Source organism: Ammospiza caudacuta, chromosome 5 (genome assembly GCF_027887145.1).
Source record: "Ammospiza caudacuta isolate bAmmCau1 chromosome 5, bAmmCau1.pri, whole genome shotgun sequence".
In the NCBI taxonomy this organism is placed as follows: Eukaryota; Metazoa; Chordata; class Aves; order Passeriformes; family Passerellidae; genus Ammospiza; species Ammospiza caudacuta.
The window spans coordinates 8264137-8288816 of NC_080597.1; the positions used below are offsets into that span (position 1 = coordinate 8264137).

General features: G+C 41.1%; 1 protein-coding gene across 2 annotated transcripts in view; it reads left to right on the forward strand.

The window, feature by feature from the left end:
* BORCS5 (BLOC-1 related complex subunit 5) overlaps positions 1–24680 on the forward strand; it is an 81543-nt gene that overhangs the window by 38995 nt on the left and 17868 nt on the right. For both annotated transcript variants that reach the window (XM_058805093.1, XM_058805092.1), the window contains one exon: positions 21327–21484. In XM_058805093.1, the coding sequence (XP_058661076.1) occupies positions 21327–21484 (158 nt within the window). The remainder of the gene's footprint in view (positions 1–21326; positions 21485–24680) is intronic.

Below are 24680 nucleotides of genomic sequence, written 5' to 3' on the forward strand. Positions count from 1 at the left end.
GTAAAAAATCCTATGGGTTAATTCCATTGCTTTTAGATAAAAAGGACAGAATTTTCATTCTCTTTCTATGCTTGCTGGAAAGCCCTGTTACAAACAAGGACAGTGATATTATTGAGGGCTGTTCATTAATGTTTCCTATAGCAGCAGTATAATTTCTTGATAGTTAAATGGTAGGATTTTACACTGTGCTTCTACCAGTTTTAAAAAATTTCCTTAGGAAATAAGAATAGGATGGAAAGAGACCTAAAGGATAAGAAGAAGATGGAAAGATACTTAAAGGATTTCAGGGGTGAAAGAGTGGATGAAAGAATGAATGAAGCCTTGCAGGATATGGTCTGATGGTTGTGGGGAAGGTGACATTTGGCTGTAGGGAAGGTCACCATTTTAAAAATCATTTCAGTGATGTGAGTCAAAGATGTGGTACCTTCAATGTAGTGTAGTTAAAGAAGGAAACTTGAGTTTCTTTACATTGTGATTTTTGTGCTGCAGCCATAGTTGAGAAGTGATTTGTTCTCCAGAGTTAGAGTTTTCTGCCCTGTGTTTCCAGCCTGTCTTGGTGTCTGGCAGTGGCTGGGTGAAGGTTAACATCTGGGATGCAAACTGCCTCCTCTTTTCCAGGTTCTCTGCTTCCATCACCATTCTCTTGCAGTGAAACCTCAAGGATGCAGACAGAACTCCTCCACTCCTGCCCCAGCTGGTTAAACCAGGACAGATTGGTTAAAGCATGTGCAGAAACGATGGTGCTATGGCAAAATGTTCAGCCCTCACTTCTCTTTTTTAAATTGTACTGAGACATGACAGTGTTCTGGTCTCAAAACCAGTGGAGTCTGCCAGACATGTTTTATGGTGCTAGTCTGGTGGAGAAGAGAGTGTCTTCTTAAAGACTGAACATAGGCAGGTTGGAGATAAATAGCTGTGAAGTTTGGTGTGCTCTGAGAGGGGAGAGGTTGGGTTAAATGAAGCAAAGAAGTGACTTTCAGTCAGAGATCTTGGAATGCTTTTGGCAAAGAGCACCAGAGCAGGGCTTCATGGCCTTTGCTTGGAGGAGAGAAGGGTGAAGCTGCTCCTGTTGGAAAGACAAGCTCTGTGTGATGGTTGAAGCCAGTGCAGGTGGCAGGAGGTGCATGACTCATGCAGGAGGGGGAGTTGCAGCTTCTTCCTGTGTGACCTCGGGGGAGTGTTCCTGTGCACAGCTCCTTTGGATGACAGTCATGCGTGATTTTGAACAATTTGCGTGGGCATCACAGAAATTGTAAGTTGAAACGCCTGTGTTTACCTTAGTTCCCTCTGAGGAAAGACTTGATGTGGATTGAAGTGTTGTGGTTGAATGACCTTTATCAGCCACAAGCACTGAAGACTTGCATGCTAACCACAAAAATTGCCACTTAGACATTTTGCTTTGCAGACAAAAAATCAGAAGGCAAATGGAGAAGTATGGGAAGAACATGTGTTTCAAGCTCTCTGAAGCCAGCATGTCTAGAAGTACAGGAGATAGTCCTATAACTTTGCTAGTGCTGAAAGAAAAAATACTGCACATCCTGAAATTAGCAATGCAGTTATGGAGGTAGCACTGAGTCTCAGAGTGTGGGATGGGTGCATGCACACATTCACATGTACATTAATTACAATGGCCTGATACTGTGTCCTGGCCACAGTGAGCTTGCTCCATTTCTCAGTAACTAAGAAAGGAATTTGGCCCTGTGAATGAATTTGAAATGCTGTCAGAAGCATTCTTTCATGTTACAGGAAACGTGCATTCTGTGGTCTCAGGCAGTGATGGCCATTACCAGAATGCAAATGATGGGCTCCTTGCTGCTGCTTCTCCCACCCAGGCTGCACTTGGCCAGTTTGCATTGACCAGGTGGGAGAAAAGAGGCAGAGTGCAAACACTGAGTTAGAGCTCAGTGTAAGTTAAAAGTTCTGACCTGGTAGCATTTCCGTGGAGCTCTTTGTTGAAAGGATATACAATGATCCTACTGCAAAGGGGTAATGTGCTGAGAAGTTTTGTAATGTTCTTTAAGAGTAGCAGAGATTACAGAAGCACTGTTTGCAAGTCATCAGTGCCCTTAAAGACCCTAACATTTGTCTTTGCCCTTGCTCAGAATTGCTGAAGGTGGCTGGTGCCTCTGGAGACACACTAGTCCAGTTTCCCTGTACAAAGCTAGGACAGCAGAAGTGGATTGCCCAAGACACTGTTTGGTTGTGTTTTGAGTATCTCCAGGGATGGAGATTCCAACTTCTTTGGGTACCTGATCCACTGTTGGATTGCCTTCATAGTAAAAAAAAAATCAACAGAACAAAACCAAAAGAAGCTTATGTTTGTGTTTAGTTTTTGTCCACTATGTCTTATCCTTTCACTCCACACTTGAGAAGAACCTGACTCCTTTTCTGCCTCCCATCAGGTGTTTATCATAGATGGGATTCCCCTCCATGCTTTTTCTTCCTGAGGAGATAAGCAGCTCCAGCTCACTCAGCCTGCCCTTGTAGGACAGATTTGTAGCCCCTTAATGATCTCTGTGATCTTTACTGGACTTGTGCCAGCCTGTCCATGCCTGCCTTGTACTGGGAAGCACTGGGCACAGCACTGGGCTGTGCTGGCCACAATGGAAGGAACACCTTCCTTGATGTGCTGGCAGCTCTTCCCCTGCAGCCTGGGATCTCTTGGCTGCCTCTGCTGCAGAGGCTTGCTGTCTGTCTGTCTGTGAGTCCTGCTCTGTGAGGCTGCTCTCTCCCCCAGCATCATCTGGGGCTCAGGGTGGCTGCTCCCCTGGTTGTTGCTGAACTTCATGAGATTCCCATCAGCACATTTCTCCAGCCTGTCAAGGTGTCTCTGAATGGCAGAGGTGTTTTCAGCTATTTTATATAATCTGAAAGTTTGCTGAGCAGGCTCTGTCCCTTCATCTAGGTCATTTATAAACATGTAAAACAGGATTGGCCCCAGTATCACAGTCTGGAGTCACACCACCAGTGACTGTCCTCCAGCTGGACTTCATTCCACTGACCACAACCCTTTGAACCTGGCAGCTCAGCCAGTTTTCAATCCACCTCACTTTTCTCCAGCCCATTTAGAGGTGGTATGAAGTTAAAATATGTGTCAGTAAAGACCCATTGAACCCATTGCTAATTAAAAGGTCCAGATAAATATTTTTTAAAACAGGAAATTAAAAGTAAATAGTAATGCATAGGCAGAGACAGAAGGTTGCAGAAGAGCAGGGAGAGGAAATGAGGTGGATAAAAGTATGGTTTTGGGTGGGAATTCTGCTAATGAGCTGTGGCTTAGCTTTTCCTTTGTCTGTAAGAGACTTTGGAAATGTGGACTCATTTTTGGAGGAGAGCAAGTCAAAATGTTAGGAAGGAAAAGTTCACAATCTTGTTTGGAGATCTCAAAAAGCTGCACAGAAAACCTGAGCTGTGCCATGGCTCAGTTTCACAAGGACAACTGGCTGAAATAAATGTACTGGATTCAAACCCTTCTTGTCCCCATAGGAGAAAAACTTTCCTTTGATTATTGTTGATTTATACAAACTTTTCTCTCTTGAGTATGGGAAATGATCCAGTACTTCATTATTAGGCATTGTGGACCTCAAGGTTATGCATGCTGTGTGTACACATTTATCTCAGCTGGTTCTGTTTCAATTGATACTAATTGGTTTTGTTGAAAGAAAAACTTCTGATAAGATGTCTTGTTATCAGGCTTCATTTGAAGCTAATTAAACCCCTGAGACAGCACTGCTATATGTTTTTTAATTCATTTTGTGAAAAAAATGTGTTTATTTTGTTCCCAGGCATGTGAATTGCTGTATTGCAGCTCTCACCTCCCTCGTTGCATGGGGTGTATCCAATGGAGGAGAGCTCTGGCAGTTTCTGCAGTCTGTCTGTCTGCTGAAACAAACCAGCCAGGGAGGTGTCTGTCAGCCAAGCACCACTAAAATTAGATGGTTAATTATAGTCAAGGTCGTTTGGGAATTTGTGTTCCTGTCAGTATTTCTGTGAGCAAACATCCTATTTCTGGGTACTGGAAATACTCCCATACTTTAAATGCTCTAGAAAAGATAGCCTAGAAAAGAACTCAACCCTAAAGTGAGCACAGGAGGGACCTGGCACTCAGGTTTCCTATGGAGCTGCATCCCTACTTGTCAGCCAAGGCTTGTTTCACCTTTAGGACAGCAAAACAACCACTGATGGGGTAGCATCAAATGGACATGCTTCTCTATCCCTCCAAAAACACTCCCCTCTTTTCCACTCAACTCTGTCTGGACGCTGTATTAAAATATGTTTCAATGCAAATGCTTGTAAGCAATTTTGCGCTAAAAATGTTCTTTGTGTATTCTGGAAAATCAGTCTTTTAAAATTTTTATTTTAAGACTGCTGTGTATAGTTTCTGTTTGTGTGAGGTTTTTATGGCATGGTTGCCTGTCTGTTTAGTCATGGAAAGGGACAGGATAACCTTGAGGGCAATCTGGTACAGTGGTGGTGTAGCATCTTATCAGGCCTTCAAGGCAGGAGGAGAATTCCCATTTATTTAGGCTGCCTTATTGGAAAGAGAGAGGGCATCCCAATAAGATTAAGCACTACTTTGCAAAATTTGTATTTGATGGCTTTGTTTTTCAGCTGCTACTAATATTTTGCAATTTTGAAATAACTGTTAAGAAAAGAAGAAATAAGACCCTGATCTTCCAAAGCACCTCTCTACAAGATGGCAACCTTCTCACTGAAAATTGAGATTAAAAACTCTAATTTGTTGATTAAAGTTAATTTGAGAGCCTGGATGTTGCTTCCTCATGGTTTGAGAACATATTTCTTCCCTGACCTTGACTATGATTATTACTTGTACTCTGCCTACTTCCATTAAAGCAGTCAAGGCTTTTAGAAAATCAGGTGATGAGGAGGAACTGTCTTGTTTGATAACATTTTCTGCATGAACTAGGAAAAAAAAAAAGGGAACTACACAAGAACAGAGCTTGCTGTTATGTGAGATGTTGCAGGGACCCCATGGCAGCAGGTACACTGGGATTTGTGAACTTGCAAGAGCAGCTGGATCCAAGTGATGTTAGAGACACCACTGAGAACTGGGAAGGTTGAAGAACCCAAGGACAGGTTGAGGGCCTGTCTAATCACTGGATTCCTGTGCTTTGCTTGAAGCCAGGTTGTCATCTTGCCTTTCTTCTCTCTACCTTTCTATGTTACGGTGGCAGGGCAAGGAGTCGTTCCCTGTGGGTTTTTCTGGGTACTTCTAATACATTAGTACAGCTGGCATATGTTCATGGTAATATTCAAAACTAATTTTTTTTCCTTACCTTCTTTCTGAAGGTACTTGTTGCTCACTGTGTCACAGAGAAGCTAAAAGAACATTGTTTTCATGAGCTCTAAGAACAGTTGCAGCCTTTTCCTGAGCACTGGGGGAGATTTTAGGATGGGTTTCCTAGAAAAGTGTGAGACTGCAGGTTGGTGCTAGCAGAACATCTTCCATTTACAGCAGACCTTTCCTTCTGGATAAGTGTACAAATGGATTTTTCCTGCTCCCCAGTGACCCAGGAAAGGATGCAGTTGTAGTTGCAACATATCAATTATCAATTTGTAGAGTGCTTGCTCTTTGATGGAATTGTATGTAAGAGCCAATCAGGGTAAAAGGTGTCTGTTTCCAGTCTTTATTCACTGCTAAACATTTCAGGGCTCTTGACCTTTACTCAGCCCTTTAGGTTTTGTCAAATTTACTCTGCTTCTTGCTTTAATAGATTGTCCATGGGCCCATGGACAGACAGCAAATGCATTTTGTTCAGCACTAGTTGTCTGAAGACACAGGTTGATGTACTTCAGATAAATGTCAGCTTGGGTAAGGGAAATGGAGAACATACCTGGAAAAGGATCATTTGCTTCCCTTTTCTCCAGAAAAGGGAAGAGGATGTGAGAAAGGATGGATAAAGGAGGGAGGGGAGAAGAGGAAATCACAGGTTCTCCATCAGGTGGGAGGAAGGGACACCAGCCCATTAATCAGCTATGGCTCTTCACTAACTTTAGAGCATGCTAGGAAAGGATATAAGAAAATCTGTTAAAAAAGAAACCTAAGGTTAAAAAGACATTGGTCTGCACTCCTAAATTTTTTTTATGTCTGTCCTTTTTTTTTTTTTTTTCTTTTGCTTCTCTGCAGTATCAGCTTTTTCTTGTTCACAGAGAGACAAACAGACTCTTGTTCCAGGGGAAGGGGGTGGTGGGAGACCCGGGTAAGCAGCAAGGAATGTCCTGTTCACTGCTCCAGGTCGGAGACATGCAGGGGGGAGGATTTTAATGTATAACGAGCAGCAAAGTGTCAGCAAACAAACAACAATGAAAGCAAAACGCAGCCAGTAACCTTGGGGCTCTGACACTGAGCAAATGTTTATCAGAGGAAGATTCTGCTGGACATCACCGGATAAGAATGAGTTGATGTCACTCTTGGCAAGGGAGGGAGCTCGTTTTTTTCCACACAAACAGCACAACACAGCAAGAGGAAGGAGAGGGAACGGTGGGAAGGAGGGGAGGGGAAAGAGGAAGAGGAGGAGAGAGCTGTTTGCTATAAATTGTTCTAATAAAAATGTACTAAAGCATGGCTTGTTTTGTTGGAAGGGGTCTCAGTGCTGCTGAGACATAAACAGACAGAAGTTAAGGATGGACCAGGGCTGCTCCTGCACTGTGGCTCTGCAGACCTGTACACAGATTCCTGACAGCTGTTGCATAATTTGCTTTGACTTGCTCCCAGTCCAGAGTGTGCTACAGGCTTATTCCTGTGGCCCTCATTCAACAAAACCTCATTTGGCTTCAATGGGAATTTCTGCGTGAATAAAGAAGTTCAGCTTTTGTGACCTCTGGTAGTTTCTGTGCCTGGCCAATGAATAGGAGGACACCCCCTCACCCTCAATCTCTGTATGTCCTTATTTTGAAACTTCATCGTATTTTATACTTCAAGTAATGCAAAGTTTGCTCTGTAGAAAAAGAGACTTAAATCACATAGGCAGCAGAACAGTGAAAGCTGCCTTTCAACAGGGACCACTTGCTAGCCAAGAAGCCACAACTCATAGGTATTTGATGAATTTCAAGGTGAGCAGTGTTGGAAAGCACCTCAGAAAAGATGTAAGTATGATAAGTGGATGTAGTGATAGAACAGTTCTAGAAAAAGCTGTTCCTAGAAACAAAACAATCTTCTAAAACTGAAAAACCATGTGAAATCTTTAATAGCTTCTAATTTATGGGTTGTCTATACTGAAACATCTACTGCTCATCATCCCCTGTATGAATGCTCCTGCAGAGCACAGAAGTGACAGGGAGTCTAAGAAAAAGTTGATTTAAAACATATAACAAGAATAGGAGTTGTATGGTGCTTGCTCTGTGTTCATGCACTCTAGCTCAGAGCAGACCATTTCTAAAGTGGCTCAAGTTAAACTAGACAAGAGCTCTCCTAGGCTGGAAGAGGTGCCAGTACTGAACCTTCTAGGAATATGGATGTGAGGAACTTTTTGTGTCTGTATCCTTCCCTTTCTCACTCTCACCATGTACATAGGTTGCCATCAGCAACCTGAGCTATGCAAACATCTCTGAGGTGTTTGTGTGGTTACCAAACAGCCCTTCAGGATACTGAGCACTTGTAGGAGATGGGGCCATTCTCTTCCAGAACCTTACAGGGTTTAAGGGCTTGGCTCTTCAGAGCCCAAACTTTTCAGATCAGTTAAACAATGTAATATGTCCAGCTGGCTCTCACCACCAGCCTTGTGAGGAGGCAAAGCTTTACATTTGGCCCTCTTGCTATGGGATTCCTTAGGTATGTGTGACCCTCTGGAAGCTTTTCCATGTGATCACCTCCTGCTAGACCACACTGTGTCCTTCAGAGCCCTCAGCTAGCTTGGTGTGGGGGGAGCAGCCTGGCGTGTTCTCTGCTGAATGACCTTGCTGGACTCGTGTGCACTGGAGGCCTTTGCAGTGACTCAGCTCTGGGCATGAGCAGAGAACAGAGCATCAGCCCTCGAGGCACCCTGGACAAGGAAAAGAAAAAGCTGTTGTGTTTGTGTTGGCTGGAGCCTTTGATAAGTGCAGGCAGCTTCACTTGGGGAGGAGGAACAATCAGATTTGTTGCATGTTCCACTCCTTTACCCAAAGCTTTCAGAATCAAACAAATAATTTAGCTGCTGCTGCAAGTGCTGTCCTCCTCTCCTAAATTAAGTCAAAAGAAGGGGGGAAAAAAAAATCACACATTCATTACCTACACGGTTGCATGAAAATATTTAAGGTTCTAGTGAATTTTTAGGAGATTCTTAAGAAGTAAAAGCTCTGGGCTTTAAAGTTCTAACATGTCCTAAATTGTTTTATACCTTAATTTTAAATAAGTTGAAGAGGCAGATACTGTTACATGTTGCTATTGCTTGTATTTATGTAGAGCTGGTTTTCCTATTTTTTCTTCTCCAGTCCAGGAAGAGATGCAGATATGCAGATATGTGTCTGCACTACCACAGTTTGTTTCCTTACTGCTTTTAGTCTTTTATTGTTAGAGCAGAGATGTGGAGTCAACATGTTGATGTGTATTTATATTAGTAAGAACAAGAAATGCTTCATAATTTCAGAACAAAAAATGGTTCTTCTGTCATCACCCCTGTGGTTACAGATGATCCCAGATGATCAAAATTCTTCTCCTACAACTTCAGTATGGCCTTTACTGAAATCTACCTGTCAGTCTGCTTTTGTCTTGTTTGAAAAAGCAGTGCTAAAAATCACTGCAAAACTGAAGATGTTAGCATAGGGCCTGATATGAAAACAACATCTGGAACAGCTGCTTTCTGTTAATAGCTGCAGAATTAATTGTTGTCACAAACCAAGTATTGTTTCAATGAAGAGAAAGTGAGCTCTGTGGACATGTATATATATTAATATTAAACTCAGCAGCTGAGTAACTGTTCGGTGTTTGTAGTTCTATTTGGCTGTTGTGCATATTTTCTAGTATGAGGAGCATCTGGTATTAGTATGTCCTTGTGTACCACAATTACTCTCCTTGGTGGTATTCCATAACATGATCTTCCTCACAGTGCAGGAGGATTATGCCAAGAGTGAATTCTGTGCTCAGGGAGGTGCTTTTATAAGTTTGCATGCCAGACTCTGCCCCAGACTGTGGAAGAATGTCTGTCTGTGTGTCTGTCTGTCTGTCTCCAGAGCAGGAGAGTCGATGTAACAGCTGTGAGGAGGGAGGACACACCTGTGGCTTTGTGTGAGCCAGCTTGGCTCAGGGGGATGAGGAGAATCTAGGAGGGACAAGTAGGGAGTTTTCTGGTAGGGCTGAATCCATCTGTGCAGGAGCTCAGTGAGAGCCAGAGCTGGAACAAGAAAAGCAAGGAAGGATGGCAGAGCAACAAGATGAGTTCCATTTTCAGGTCAGCACCCCAAGATCGACTCAGGGTGTAATTCTGAGAGTGTCTTTAACAGGGACTGGGGACTTTTCCAACTGCTAGGAGGATTTGCAGCTGGAAAGGCTGTATAGGTAGTGTAATGGACCTTATAAGTACCTTTGTGGAAACTTAGAGTATTGGCAATATTTTTTAAATTTGTTTTGGGATTTTTACTTTTAGGGGAGCACTGACTTTGACTTTTATTAATGGAGAAAGTTTCTTAGACTTTAAGACAGACTAGAATCTACAAAAGTGTAAAACAGATAATAGAGAGTAGTGTAGGTGTACTACTTAGATGAAAAAATTAAGTTTTGAGATTTTTACTATGTTGTAAATAGAAGCAAGATAGAAGACACAGAGTGTCATCCTGGGTTTCTTCTTCATACTTCTTCCTTCTTCATGGGTTAGGGTGGCATTTTGTAATTAAGCAGAAAAGTCTGCATTACAGACTCTTGGGAATCAGTTATTGGGTTAAAAGGGAAAATAATCTAAGTGTCAGTTCTTAATTAAATAGTTTAGTCTTAAAAGATCTTATAACAAAAACTTGTTTACCATTTTGTACCTTCTAATGAAAAGCTACCAAACTCACAGTAATGAAACTATTTTACTAATAAAAATAATAAACACTTAAGTCCAAACATAAACTACCATCTCAAGTGCCTTCAATCCAAACCCAAAGAAACCAACAGCTAATACCCCAACATACCTTGAGGCAGATGTGATTCAGGATGAGCAAAACTCCACCTGCCACTTATTTAAAACCTTTGTGGTGACTTTTTGCTGTAAAATGACTGATCCTTTCCATGACAGACATAGGAAACTGGTTCATGCTGTGTGTGAGCACACCATCAGCAGGCTGGATATAGAAAAATAAAAAAAATAAGGGGGGATGTTTTGACAGCTGCCCTGTTTTGAGGGGGTTAAGTGGAGGAATGAATGAATTGTTATATTCTGACTGTTTCTAACTACAGAGAAGTGGTGCACGCACTCCTAGAATGCAGCTGCCTAGAAGGACAGGATCACACACATGTTGTCATTAGGTATTCAAAGCTTGCTGAAGTAGCAGCTTATTTTAATAGTGAGATTACTCTCTTTCATAATATTTTTACTAATGAGTTCATTTACTGAACTGCAGAAGGAATGTAAACTGAGGAGGTGCAGTTTGCTTTATTTTTCTCCCCCTTCTTCTGAGAATTTTAAAACACTTTGTGCTAAGGATTCCTTTTTGTGCTTTGTCTTTCTTCAAGGCACATTGCACTTGACAGTATTTGACAGAAGATGATAAATACAGAGGTAACACAGAGCACAGAGAGCCACTTACTTCTATAAGTGTAACTGTTGAATGTTTTAGGTGCCACAATAAGGCCCTCCAAGCTGAGTGATTAGTTTCTTAAAAATAATGTCAGAAGTAAATAGAGTGTGTGTGTTGTAGGCTGCTTCCCTCTCCAACTCAACTTTTAGGTCCTTTCAGTATCCTAAATTTGTTGTTATAATTTCATGCCAGCTCCATGTTTCCCTCTGGATACTTTAGTAGATAACCATTTACCCTAAAAAACAAGAGAATCCAGTTAAACTTGTTATAAGAGCCATTTCCTAATTTCTGTAAAGTATATGATGTATGAGCTATGTATGGATGGATTACAAAAATCAAATGTTTCCTCAGCCCCACTTGGACTTTGCTACTCCTGAGTAGTGCAGCCATTTCATGTCAGGCTGGTAAAGCCTTCAGAGTAGAAAAGTGTCATTCAAATTAAAATTGCATGTGACATGGAAGCCCACATTGCTAGCAAAACTGCTGAGTGATAAGTTGGGTTTCATGTGAGAAAAGAAGATAAAGTAGAAAATGTCAACTTTGTTGCATTTACAAGTTTACTCCTGTTCTTTGCTGTATTTTCCTGAATGCCCGCGGCAGAGATAAATTACTGTTCTTAGTACCTGTGGCTAGAACATGCCAAAGTGTATTTTAGACAGTGCTTCTTTAATGTACATTCTAAATAATGCTCTTGAAAAATAGGCAAAGGCCATGATATGGCCATAATTCTTTTTATCATGGCAATGTGCCACCCTCTGTATTGTGTGGGTACAAAACTGATAGGAAGTAAATGAGTTGGAGCTGATGATTGTTGTGAGTCCCTTCCAACTCAGAATATTCTGTGATTCTGTAAAAAGTACCAAAGAGGAACTGTGTTTCATGAATATAAATGATGGTTATACCAGCACCAGCACTGGGTTTGGTTTGCAATTATAAAGTACTGATAAAACATTCAATTATAAAGTACTGCTAAAACATTCACCCAGAGATCCTATTACTTCTTTAAAAAGGAACTCTTTTTGTGAAGGTTTTCTCCACCACTTTTAAAACAGTTTTCTCCATGCATGGAAAAGGACTGAAATCTTGGACTTGCTGAACCTGTTGGTAAGTGTTGATCAGTCTTGCTCCATACTGTGCTGTGAAAATAAATTGCAAACAAGACTCTCAGATTTACATCTGAACTGAAGAAAATGCCCAAAAGTAAACTTACACTGCTGTCTGTTAATTTTCTCCAAACTTCTGGGCTCTTGGTGTAAGCAGCACAGTGCATGTGCCCCATTGTTTACCTGGGGTTAGTGTGGGTACACAGGCTGGAATAGCAATTATTGTTTGTTATTATTGAATTATATTATTTGTTATTGTGGAATATTATTGTTATTGTGGAATAGCAAATGTACCCCAACTTCACATGGGTGCCCTTGTACTTAGAAGTGATTTTAGATGTCACCTTTTCTCTAAACCACAAAATGCTGGTATTTTGGGGCTTTTTTTTCCTCCTGGTATGGGCTATGTTGTGGATGAACACCCCTGCACTACTGCCTAAAATAAAATAAAAGTTGCTGTGAGGCTTATCTTTAATACTAGTAATAGAATCAGTTGCATGGGTTTTGGCTTGTAGATTTTTTTAAAAAAATCTTTAAAAGAAATGGAGTTTATTTGATCCTGCTGTCCCATTTCTCATCCATCTACAGCCTAGAAAACTTTGCAGTGAGAGAGACTGTAGAGACTGAGAAAATGTAGTTAAGGTCCCATTATTTTAAGGAAAATGGATGGGCAGGTAAAGTTGAGATTCACTCAAGGCTTTGCACACATAAACTCACTCACTTTGCACACATAAAATAATTGAAGTGACATCTTGTTGCTGCTGGAGCAGATAAGTTCTCCTCTGTCCTTTCCTTCCCCCTCTCCTGCCTCTCCTGGGACTAGCTCTAGTGTTTGATCTTGTGGTGGTCTGATTCCTTCTGCTACCCTAGAGGAAAGAGAAAACCACAGGATTAGTTGTCTGTGGTTTCAGTGGAGTGAATAATTTTCTGTGCAAGAGCTGTGGTGAGGAAGGTGGGAGTTGGATCCTCCTTTCCGTGGAGCCTGAATTTGGGAGTCAGAAGGAAGAATCTGTTGATTTGGCTCTGGCTTTTATGAACCTTTAGTAGATAATCTGGGAATCTGTGTGGGAGAAACTGTGTCAATGCTCAGTGCTCAGCCCTTGTGTAGGAAATGAGGCTCCTCTGCTGCTTGTCCCTCTGGTGTTTGGAATTTGAAGGTCAGAGAAGGGGAGGGATGTTCTGGTGCTGAAGTCATCAGGCCAAGGGACAGCAGCTTCCATGTGGTCTCAGATAAATGGTCTAATGTCTTGGTGTCTCAATTCCTCATCTTTTAAGATGCTGTTAGGCTTGTAGCTTTTGGGTTTGCAGATTAGTCAGACTATCAGCTGCAGCCCTTGGATATGACATCTTGTCTCATCAGATGATTGTACCCCATGGGTCTCTCATGGTGCATTTTCATTTAAAAAAAAAAGGGTGTTGCAAAGCAAACACAGTTCATTGCACAGCACAAGAGCATTGTCTCTCACTTCCCTGTGAATAACCCTGTCCTTTTTTCCACCCTTGTGTCTATTTTTATACTTTGAGGTCTGTTGCAGGAAGTTGAACCTATGATATTGGAACTGTGTAGTCAAAACCACTTATTTTCCATATTCTGTACTCTAGAAGTGAAAAGTTCATGGGGACATGGCCTAAGTAGGATCTTGACACTTTTAGTTGACAAAATGCAGCTGTGTGCTTTCTTCAGAGTATATTATGTACCTTTTTCCCTACCAGAAGTTTCCAGTTTTGTGGCACCCTCTAGGAACTTTTTGAAGGTGTAACCCCTGGGCAATCTCATACTTGCAGAGAGGCACATCTTTAGTGACTCCAGACTGAAATCTCAGCACCTGCAGATGGTGCACTGCTTTTTCATTTTCTTTTGGACATTCAGGTTCCTAACAATCTAAATGAGGCAGCAGTTCTGATTTATTTCAGCTTCACATATTTGGTCTCTGTGGTCAGAAAAGTTGCCTCTTAAAGGATTTGACAAGAGGAGAGTGAGCCCATGTGTCACCCATGCAGAAGTAAATGCTCACATGGTACCCACTCCAAAGTAGAGGGAAAATCTGCTGCTGCAGCCAACATTCTTTGCAACAATACAAATGTGTTCTTTGCTCACACAATAACTATTCAGTTTGCCTACAGTCATTGTGCTCCCCCACTAAAGTTCAAAGGAATTGAAAATATACACAGGCAACAAAGCCAACTTTTGTTTTGGAGTGAATATGTGTTTTAGTACAAGGTAATTTTTTAGTGAGATTTTTAGAAAATTAATTGCTCTGAGTAAAATATCATGAAGTCATGAACACTTCAGCTTAAAAATTTCTGGATGAATAGTAGTGATTTTATTTTTATTTCATTTTCAGCTTCTTTATGATTGACTTTTACTAACTGCCTTTTTCTTAGGGGTGGCCTGAGTTTTCAAATTTGAGTGTATAAATATTGATGTTTCCTAACTCAAGTGTTCTTAAAAGCACACAAACAAACAAAACCTTCCTCAACCAACCAAAAAAGCAAACCATCCAAAACCCCACAACAAAACCAAAACAACCTTCAGAAAAGTTATTTTAACTGTTCAGGCTTTGCTGAAAAATTTAATCTTTTCTTGGTTTTTGAGAATGAGAGAGGAAGTACACAATTAGAATTCAAAGCATTTAGTAAGAGTCCTGTAAATCTGATTACAATATCTGTATGCAAGTATTTTAATATCTTTTATTGTGCTGCACGTAGGTGTGCAATTCTTTCTTTTCAGCAGATGATATATGAAGTGCACCTGCATAGACAATATATGGAAATGAGCTCTCTATTGCAGCTAACAACAAAATCTGCTGCCTCCAAACATGTGCAAGCAGCAGTGGTCAAGAAACAAGACTCTGTCTTCAGGGATGTAATTTCATCTGTTTCTTGTGTGGATCTTTTTTTAGTACTTGGGAATCTTGAAGGTACTGGCAAAACAATCTTCCCATGCAAATAGCAACGAGGAAGACAATGATGACAGTGAATCTGTGGCCAGACTTTATTTAAGAAGCTGACCAGACTGGGCAGCTTCTACCTAAGAGCTTTAGAAATGCTTGATGAGGCATGTTGTGGGGTTGATAGGTTTTAAATACCCTTGGAACACAGAAATATTCCTGGAGACTTGAAAAACATAGTTATTTTTGAGCTGGAACTAATGCTGCCTTGATGATAGTAAATGAAATTACTCTTTTATGTATACTACATTATTATTATATGCTGTAGTAACTGTAATCTACTCAAATTTATGTGGAATAGAAGAGCTGAAAGATTTTACTGTCTTGGAATAATTTTATGAAGTGGAATATCATAAAAAAAAAGAGAGTGGCAAGAGAAGTGGGGAATGGCTGAAATAAGTTTCAGGCAGCACAGGTGGGTTTGAAGAATGGTAGAAGGAAAAGCAGTGTAGTTAAAGCAGTATGAAGGGACCTGTAGGCAAAAAGTTACCCACACTCCAAAACAAACAAAAAAAACCCCCAAACCCAAATAAAAAGAAGCTTGTGTTAGGAGAGTGAAAGATTAAAACTGTACTGGATTACTTAGGGAATCATCAGAAAAGCAGAACAGAAATCTCCTTCAAAATGACTTGAAGGAAAGCCATTTTCTACTTGTGTGTACTTAATAAAAAAAAACCCAAAAGCTTTTTGAGTTCTCTAGAAGCTTGCTGGAGAGTCTGTGGGATTGCCTTCAGAAAGGACTTTCAGAAAAGCATCATTCTTTACCAGGATGAATGAGAAGTTCACTGAAGAGGTTTTAGAAAAAATGGTAATGCCCATTGTAATAACCCTCCAAAAGCAGGCACCAGCAGCAGGAATGCCTCTGTAAAGCTGAGGAGCCATTGCTAACCATGGTGTGCAATCTGATGCTTTATTTAACCTTGGGAAGAAGTGATGCTGTGCACTGTAATGCACACTCTTAAAAAGGGTGGTGGTGATTAGCAGGTCCTGCAAAGGGGTAGCAGTTATAAAAGCATCTGCATTTTTTGTGACCAGTATACTCTGGAGAAGAACTGACTTGGCTTTTAAGGAGAAAAGTAAGGTCTCAGGTTAGAGATGTTTGAAGGTATTACAGAGGTAATCAAAAAAATTCAATTATCTGTGGGAGAGGAGACTCCAAGCTCAAAAACCCCACTGGATCAAGGATGTTGGGATGAAGTACAACCTGCTCAGACTTCTCTCGGGTCACAGCACAACTACAGAGCATAAAGCAAGTGAGAAGGGGTTTTTTCATGCTGTGTAAATAAGCATCATACTTATTGTCACAAGACATTGTGGAGATAAAAATACACCTTTCAAAAAGGAGTAGTGAAACTCAAGTATCCACAGCTTCACTGAGCACAGTCTTTTCTGCCTGAAATTTTTATTAATATCTTATGAGGTATGAAAAATATGGTTTTTTTCCCTTAATATTCACTGTTGTTAGATGTTGGAAGCAGTATTCTGGGCAAGGCAAATTTCTGGCCTGATTTAGGAAGGTGTAACTTCTGAAGTCCTCTCTTATATTCCACAGAAAGATTGGCTCATGACAGCAACTCTTTCCGGCCTTAGAATTAGTAACAAGACCCCACAACATCATATGCTTTGCTGTCTGTAATAATAAATTAACAACCTACTGTTTTTCTTTTTGTAATGCCTGCTGTTACTGGTTGAAAGGGGGATTGACAAGTGGAAGTACAGAAGTCAAAATGAAATATTAATGCTTTTCAGGTTGGAAAGCACTCAAAATGTTGTTGGGATTGCCCACTAAAGCAGCAGAACATAACCATGGTGTGGTCCTGTGTTCTGTATGTGTGTAGAACCAGCATTGCGTGAAAAGCTTGCTTTCAAGAACTTCACTTCTAGTCATAAAAATGCTTTTTAAACTAACAGCTTTCTTCTGCTCAGTAGGATATGATTTGTTGGACGTGTATGTTGACCTGGAACCAGCAAGGAGATGACTAAGTAGGAGGAAAATGGTTTTAACATGCCTCTGCTTTGCCAAGGAATATGGAAACAATAACAGATTTGTCAAGTCTGTGGGTCAGCTAGCCTTGTAGTGATATATGATATTTCTCTGTGCACAGCATACTTGGTGTATTGAGCTGTTTTTTTCTGAAGCATCGTTGTGCTTTAGAAATGTGACTCTTTCTTTGTCCCAGCTGCTGTTTGTCACCTCCTGGTCATGCTGTTTGCTGACCAGATGTGTGGGTAGGTGGGAGATTTGCTGTCTCGTCATCATGGCAGGCACAGAGGTGGTCTGTGGTCTTCCTTGTTTTATGGTGTAATTGGATAGCCAGGACTGTGCAGTGTTTGGCACTTGCCAAACCCTTCTGCTCTGCACTGGAGCTGTGCAGGAGCCTTCTCCTGTTCTCCCATTCCTGTTCTCTCCAGCCACAACACCCCCGTGGAGCCCTCCCTCCTCATGCTGGGGTGTCTTGTATCGCTCATGTGCCAAGGAGCCTCTTCCCAAGGCTCCAGACAATCCTCCACACAGAGGATTCCTGGTGTGCTTCCTCCTTTGGAAGAGAACCAGCAGCTTGAAAAATGAGTATTCGGTTTAATAAGAAATGAAAGCTCTCAATGCTGTTTTCTTTTCATTTAAGAGCAGAGCTGTGCTCTTGTGGGGCTGGGAGTAATAATCCCACAGAAGAAATCCCAGGAACACCATTTCCTCAGTGCAGGAGGGATAGTGCAGCAGTGGTTGGTTGCTCTGAGATGTGCTGGTGGCCAGGTTCGAGTTCTGGATATTTCAGGAGCGAGCCTGAACCACTCAGTGACCTCTGTCTCTCCCCTTTTTGGCACTTGTAAGAGTGACCTAATAAATATGTTATTGCAACAGATGTGATCTCATATCCTCTTACAAACCACATGTAGACCAGGCACTGAGGGATGGCCCTGTTCAGTGGAGAGGTCAAAATGTGGGACAAGGCTTTAAGAAGGAAGCAGTAATTTTTAAGAGGAGAGATTTTTACTAATATATTATATTAATATAAATAAGGTTTACTAAAAACCAAAATGCAGCAAATTAATTAAATCATAGAGTGGTTTTGGTTGGCAGGACGATCAGATGGTTGGGAGGTTTTGGTCAGGAGGATGACAAGATGGTCTTTGAAGATCATCTAGTCCAACCTCCTGTCATGGGCAGACACATCTTTCACTCCCTTTCACTAGATGATGTTGCTCAAAGTCCCATCCAACCTCACCTTGAACACTTTTAGGCATGGGACATTCAGCTTCCCACCACCCTCATGTTTACAATGTTTAAAGACATGTTTACAGTGTCTTCCTTATGTCCAATTTAAATTTCTTCTTGTTTAAAACTATTGTCCCTTGTTCTGTCACCTGGTAAAAGTCTCTCTTTGTCTTTTTCACAAGCCCCTTTAAATATTAATAAGGTCTCCCTGGAGGTTTCTCTTTCTCAGGCTGAACAAGCCCAGTGCTCTTCCCTCCCTGGAGAGGTGTTCCAGCCTTGTGACCATTTTGTGTCCCTGATCCCTGTCTGTCTTGTGCTGGGTCCCCAGAGCTGGATGCAGAGCTCCAGGTGGGGTCACACCTGAGCAGGGCAGAGGGGAATGTCAGTAAGAAATGTTAACATTTATAGTGTGGTTAGTAAGTGGTTACAGTGAGCAGCAAAAAATGGTGGATTGACCTTCTGACAATGGGAGTTCCTGCCAGGCTGCATGGCCTTTTGGGGCTCTTGTTTACTGTACTTTTTCCTTTCTTGCAAGTTGAAAATAAGCTAAACTGTTCTCTGGCATTGTCAGCATTGCCCCAGAGGTCTTTGGATAAGCTAATTCCTCTGGTTTCTCCCTACTGCATCACCCAGAATAATACCATAGTCTATCTTTATGCAGCATATGATGTTTGTTTTTTATCCCTAGTCCAAACATTTGTACTGGATTGTATTTCCCCTCTGCTTCTTATGAAGGCATTCCAGCTGAACAGGGAATGTCTCCCTTCACTCGAGCTTGTGTTTTTCAGGATAGGAAATGAGAGGCTTAGGTTTATTAATTTTTGTTTTAGCATTATATAACCTGTGCAAGGCTGTAAGTACATGAGTTTAAGTAGCATGTTCTTTATTAGCTCATTTTACAGTCCTTGCCCTGTTCCACTTCAGAATTTTCATAAGCAGCATAAGTTGGCCAAAGTACATACTTCATGTTAATTAAATCTCTCAAACAGTGTCTAATTTTCTTTTTCCTCTTGAAGTTGGTGAGAGATTAGTAATAAAAGAAAATTAGCTGGCTGATAGCATCATGTATTTGATCAGTGCAGAGACAGGATAAGTGCCTCAGGTGTATGGTGAACTCTTCATTCCTATGTGAACATTCAGCATATTAAAAGTTGACAACATTATTTGAACATTTGTCCTGACAAGATAATATTGTAAAAGATCCCAATTTGTGAACTGAGGAAGCACTAGAATATGAAACATAAACAATTTTTATAAAGTCTTATTTCATTCAGTGGGTTTGCTCCTGTCACATTTTTGTACTTTACCTGAAAATAGATTTGAAAGATCTGCATCTAAGATGTTGTTTCCCTCCAAAATATAAAAAATAAACCTGATTTGTTGCTAATACAGGGTTTTGAGACTAAATGGTTTGTTTCCTCTCCTGACCTCTTGACTGAGGCAACACAATTGTAGTGGACAAATCAGTAAAATTACCTTTTTTTAAATCCCTTGTCATGAGGTTTTGTGTGGAGAGCGATTGAGAGCATCCTGGGAGAAAAAGATGTTGAGTGTTGATGAAATGTAAACCTGCTTCTTCTCCATATTTGATGAAGTTACTGTCCTAGTTTTATTTTCATTTTGGTCTGCAAATGTTTTCAAAAAGGTTTAGCTTGCTCATATTCATAAGATATTTCTGACTTGCTTCTTGGTTTCTATTTTGTTCTTGAGCTTTAGCTAGAGCTCAGTGTCACCAGTTGTAGCTTCCAATAGGCACGGGGGCCATTCAAAATACTTTCCATTTTCCACTGAGGTACATTCTTAGAAGAGCTTTTCCAATCCAAATAACTGGCATTTATGACTTTTTAATTGCTTAGTATGATACTTGCTTACATTTGCTGTTTTAATGTCTTTTCCTGTCTGTAAAATGAGAGTCCCAGGGGGCACATGCGTGCAGTCACTGAATTCAGTTTACATAGCTTGATGGATGTTTTGGGAAAAGCACATTGTGTGTATGTGCAGTTTGTCACACATGGTGTCCCAACAAGAAGAGAGTTGTGCTAATGCTGAAGGAAAATTTTTTCCAGCTGCTGTGGGGAAGGTGGTCAGTGTGGCACACACATGCTTGAGCTCACAGGCATTCTCAAGTTGCACTATGTAGGCAACAAACAATGGGCAGGAGAAATTTCTCTGGGCAGTTTTGCTCCTCTGAATATTACCAGTGTCCCACTTTTAAGTACGATGTCTTTTTTTTTTTGGTGAACTTTTTTGTGAAACCTGGTCATGAAAGTAGGTAGGGATCTTAATTCCATACTAAAGAAACAAAAAGAGGTATATTGCTAGTCTTTGAGAGTGTAAAGTAAAGCCTTAGAAGGTAGAAGAGTTCTGAAGCTTTAAAAAAGGCAAGGTAGGGAAAATGCAGACAATTCACCCTTAATAATTTAACTTAAGGTGGGCCATTTGTTTGTTCAGGTTTATTTTGGGGGAGCAGTGAATTTTTAGAGCTCTGGTCTTGGCAGTGTGAGTCTGGTGAAAATAGTATGACTCCAGTGCCCTTCTGAGAAAGCAGATTTCAACTCCTTCCTCTTCTGTCTTACATAAAGTAGGAGAGGGCTCATTCTTCACAGTTTAGGATTGCTTGTGGAGGAGAAAAAACAGGACTAGCATATTGCTGAAAACTGAGGAGATGTGCATGATGGACTTACATTTAGTGTCTGTTTAGGCTCTGTCAGGGAGAGCCAAGCTTTGTGACAAACTGTTCTATGCACTGCTGTAAATTCAAAACATCCTTAAATGATTCTGAATTAGCTTTTCATCACCCCTCACAAATCTTGTCCGCTGGGTTTGTTCTGTATTGTATTGTGGGGTGCCCTGTGGCAGGAAGGAAAAATTGATCTGACTCCATGTTCTCAGAAGGCTAATTTATTATTTTATGATACTCTATTATATTAAATATTATTATATTATATTATTTAAGATACTATATTATATTAAAGAATACAGAAAGGATACTTACAGAAGGCTAAGAAGATAGTAATGAAAATTCGTGACTCTCTCCAGAGCCCCGACACAGCTTGGCACTGACTGGCCAATGAGTGAGAACAATTCACAGCAGAAACCAATAAACCAATCACCTGTGGTAAACAATCTCCAAACTCATTCCACATGTGAGCAAAACAGAGGAGAAGCAAATCAGATAATGATTGTTTTCCTTTTTCTCTGAGGCTTCTCAGCTTCCCAGGAGAAAAATCCTGGGCGAAGGGATTTTTCAGAGAACGTGAATGCCACTCTGCTGTCTCTTGGGTCGCACTCAATCAACAGCATGAGCAGTCAGATGAACTCTGTGCCTTCTTTTCTCTGCAGGACTCCTCAGTGGGCAAACATCCCCAACCAACACCAAGCTGGAGAAGCTGGACCCGCAGCAGGTGCTGCAGCTGTGCCTGCGCTACCAGGAGCATCTCCACCAGTGCGCCGAGGCCGTGGCCTTCGACCAGAACGCGCTGGTGAAACGCATCAAGGAGGTGAGGGCTGGGCAGGGGCTGGGGCTGTGCTGGGCATGGTGCTGGCTGAGCTGTGGCATCCCAGGCACGCCAGGGCAGCCCTGTGGCTGTGCCCTGCAAGCTCAGTGCCCGGGCTGGCACTGCGGCTCCTGCCAGGGCAGCTGTTGGGAAGGATGCAAGTTTGACAAGGAAGCCTCACAGATATGTATGCCTGGCAGAATGTAGAGTCTGATGAAGGAATAGAGATGGAAGCAAGTTTTGATCTAGAAGAAAAGAATTGCTGAGCCAGTCTTACTGGATAACTAAGGAGGCAAAGGGTCTGTTAGTTAGAAGGGGTTTTTATGGCTTAGAGCAAAGGATAAACCCACCCCAAACAAGAAGATATTTTTACCAAGCAGAAAGGTGGCACAGGCAAACAAGTCAGCAAAGTTGCAAGTAGAAAAAAGGTCTCAGAATTTTCCATTGCAAGAAAAGTGAATAACAACTTCTAGCTTAAACTGTAATGTACTAACTTTTAGTGATTGGAGAATAGTAAAATGAATATGGTAATTATACTAGTTATGATAGGATATAGATCATAGTTAAGGTTCTGGTTCTACTGTATTAAGATGCTCAGCAAAGAAAAGTATATAATGCAATGTATCCAAAACCAAAGGGTCTCCAGGCCTGCCTGCAGCTGGAGCTGACAGCTGTGGGCACAACTCTGTCACCCACGACCCCGGACTGCTGTAACATCTTGGATGTAATAAACTGCATTTTGAAGAGCTTCCTGGAGTCCCCACAACCCTCATTTTAGCTCTTACAGGCAGCCCTGTGGCTGTGCCCTGCGAGCTCAGTGCCCAGGCTGGCACTGCAGCTCCTGCCAGGGCAGCGCTGTGGCTGTGCCCCAGGAGGGCTGGCCATGAGCAGTGGCTGCTCCTCTGTTGGAATGGCAGGTGCTGCAAGCAGCTCTCCAAGAAGTAAAAGATGAGTGAAGTTTTAAGGTAGCGTTCCTTATTTAGGTCTGTACAGCATTGTGGTGCTGTTCACAGAGGTCCCACCATGAGGGAAGAGATGAGAATGTTGACTTTGTTTTAAAAGGCTTGATTTATTATTTTATGATATATATTATATTAAAACTATACTAAAAGAATAGAAGAAAGGATTTCATCAGAAGGCAAGCTAAGAATAGAAAAAGAATGATAACAAAGGCTTGTGACTGACTTGGACAATCACAGCTGACTGTGATTGGCCATTAATTAGAAACAACCACATGAGACCAATCATGGATCCACCTGTTGCATTCCACAGCAGCAGACAATCATTGTTTACATTTTGTTCCTGAGGCCTCTCAGCTTCTCAGGAGAAAAAATCCTAAGGAAAGGATTTTTCAGAAAACATGTCTGTGACACAGCATAGATTGTATTGTGCTCCATGGCTAGCTTCTAATTTAAGGAAGGAAGCATTTATCTGAACATCTTCTGTGGCTGGACAAGGTAGTGCTTCAGTTGATTTGTTCTCAAAGCCCATAACATGCCATCTCATTTCTGACCTCAATGGCAAAAAGGTCTCCTGTGCTGCTGTTTTACCACTAAACCATCATTTGGAACACTGATCAGTTGAAATATTGAATGTTTGATGTTTGATGATACTGTTTGGGAATGTATTAATTCCTGGGATAAGCATCCTGCAGTGAGGTTGTCTTTCTCATGTGTGACTGCTGATGTTGGAAGCAGTAGAATGGCTGCCAGATTTTTTTATTTTCTAAAACCAAGAGTCTGGCATGACAGGGAAAGGTTGCTTCAGGTGTTTTCTCAGATACTTCCAGACGTGTAGAAGAGCTGGTGAATTCTGCATATCTCAAAAGTCCTTGAGACCAAATACCTTTTCAGTGTCAAAAAAATGTTTTTGAGCATGTGGTTAATTTATATTCACCAAGTAAAAACACTGACCTTGATTTGTTGTTGCTCTGTTGGCTTAGAGTTAAGAAAATCCCACATGACAATCTGGGTAATAAATTTGATTCATGTGCTGTTTGGAGAAGCTGCTGTCATCATGAAGTTGTAAGTCCAAAATAATGTGGGAAGCATTAAAAAGGCCTTTTTACTTTGGTGTATCAAGATCTGAGGCCAGCTATTACACAAGATGTAAAGATATTTGCAGGTGTTGGTGACTCAGATCACACAATCTCAGAAATGGGATTTCATTGCCAGCCTAATGACAGTGTACTGCATTAATCCAAGCAGATTGTAATTCTTTTGGCTGTTAAAGTGTGAGAGGGAATAGTGGCATGATTTAAAGTCATGGTAGACACCACCAGAGCAATATTCATTAATTGGGATTGCCTTCTGTAGGGCAAGTGGCAGAGTCCCTTTCAAATTAGCTATGCTGGTTTTCTTCTGCTTCATAAAGCTTGTGATTATCTTTCATCTAAAATAAATTAAATTATGATACTGATAGTCTCACTAGCTTCTTTATTACAGCCTCCTCTGACAAAGTGATGGGGAAATGAGGAATTCTGTAAGTCAGAGAACTGACATATCAGCTGTGGTTTAGTTTTGGTTTGTTTTTTTTTTTTTTTTTTTTTGGTCACAACTTCTAAGCAACTTCAGATGCTTTCAGTCTCTCTGCCAGATCTGGTGGGTTTTTACTGTTCGTTTTCCTAATAATTTTTAAATATTTTTCTTGCTTTGGCTGTTCTGCATGTGTGTTCTGGAGGATCTGGGTGGGACCCACTTGGCTTAAATCATTCTTTCCAAATTGTTTGGGCTCTCCTTGATGCACTAAATTGAACCACTGCTGACAGTTGTTGACAAGCCAGGGTGCAGCTGAACCAGAGCAGGGGATGTCTCTCCTTACAAGTGCAGACAAAGGAAATTGCCTTTGGCTTCACCCATTTGTCAGCAATGATTTCGTTTTGCCATGTACACAAAACTTTGACCCTTAGTAAAGCTTAAAAATGAAAGAGAAAATCAAGTGTATTGTAAAAAGCAGAATGTGTGCACGAGCTGGGACAGTAAGTTCTTTTATCCTCATTTGGGTAGCCAGTATTTCCCTTTCCCTTTCTTTAACCCTGTAAATACTGAAGTGTTTTTCTTCTGATAACAGATTTATCAAGTGATGATACTGATAAAACTGATGGTTTTAACTTTCTACAAAATGTTGGTCAGCTTCAGTCTCTGATTTCTTACTTTTTTTCTGAGTTATGTTCACTTCTCAGACTCTAACTCTACTAATA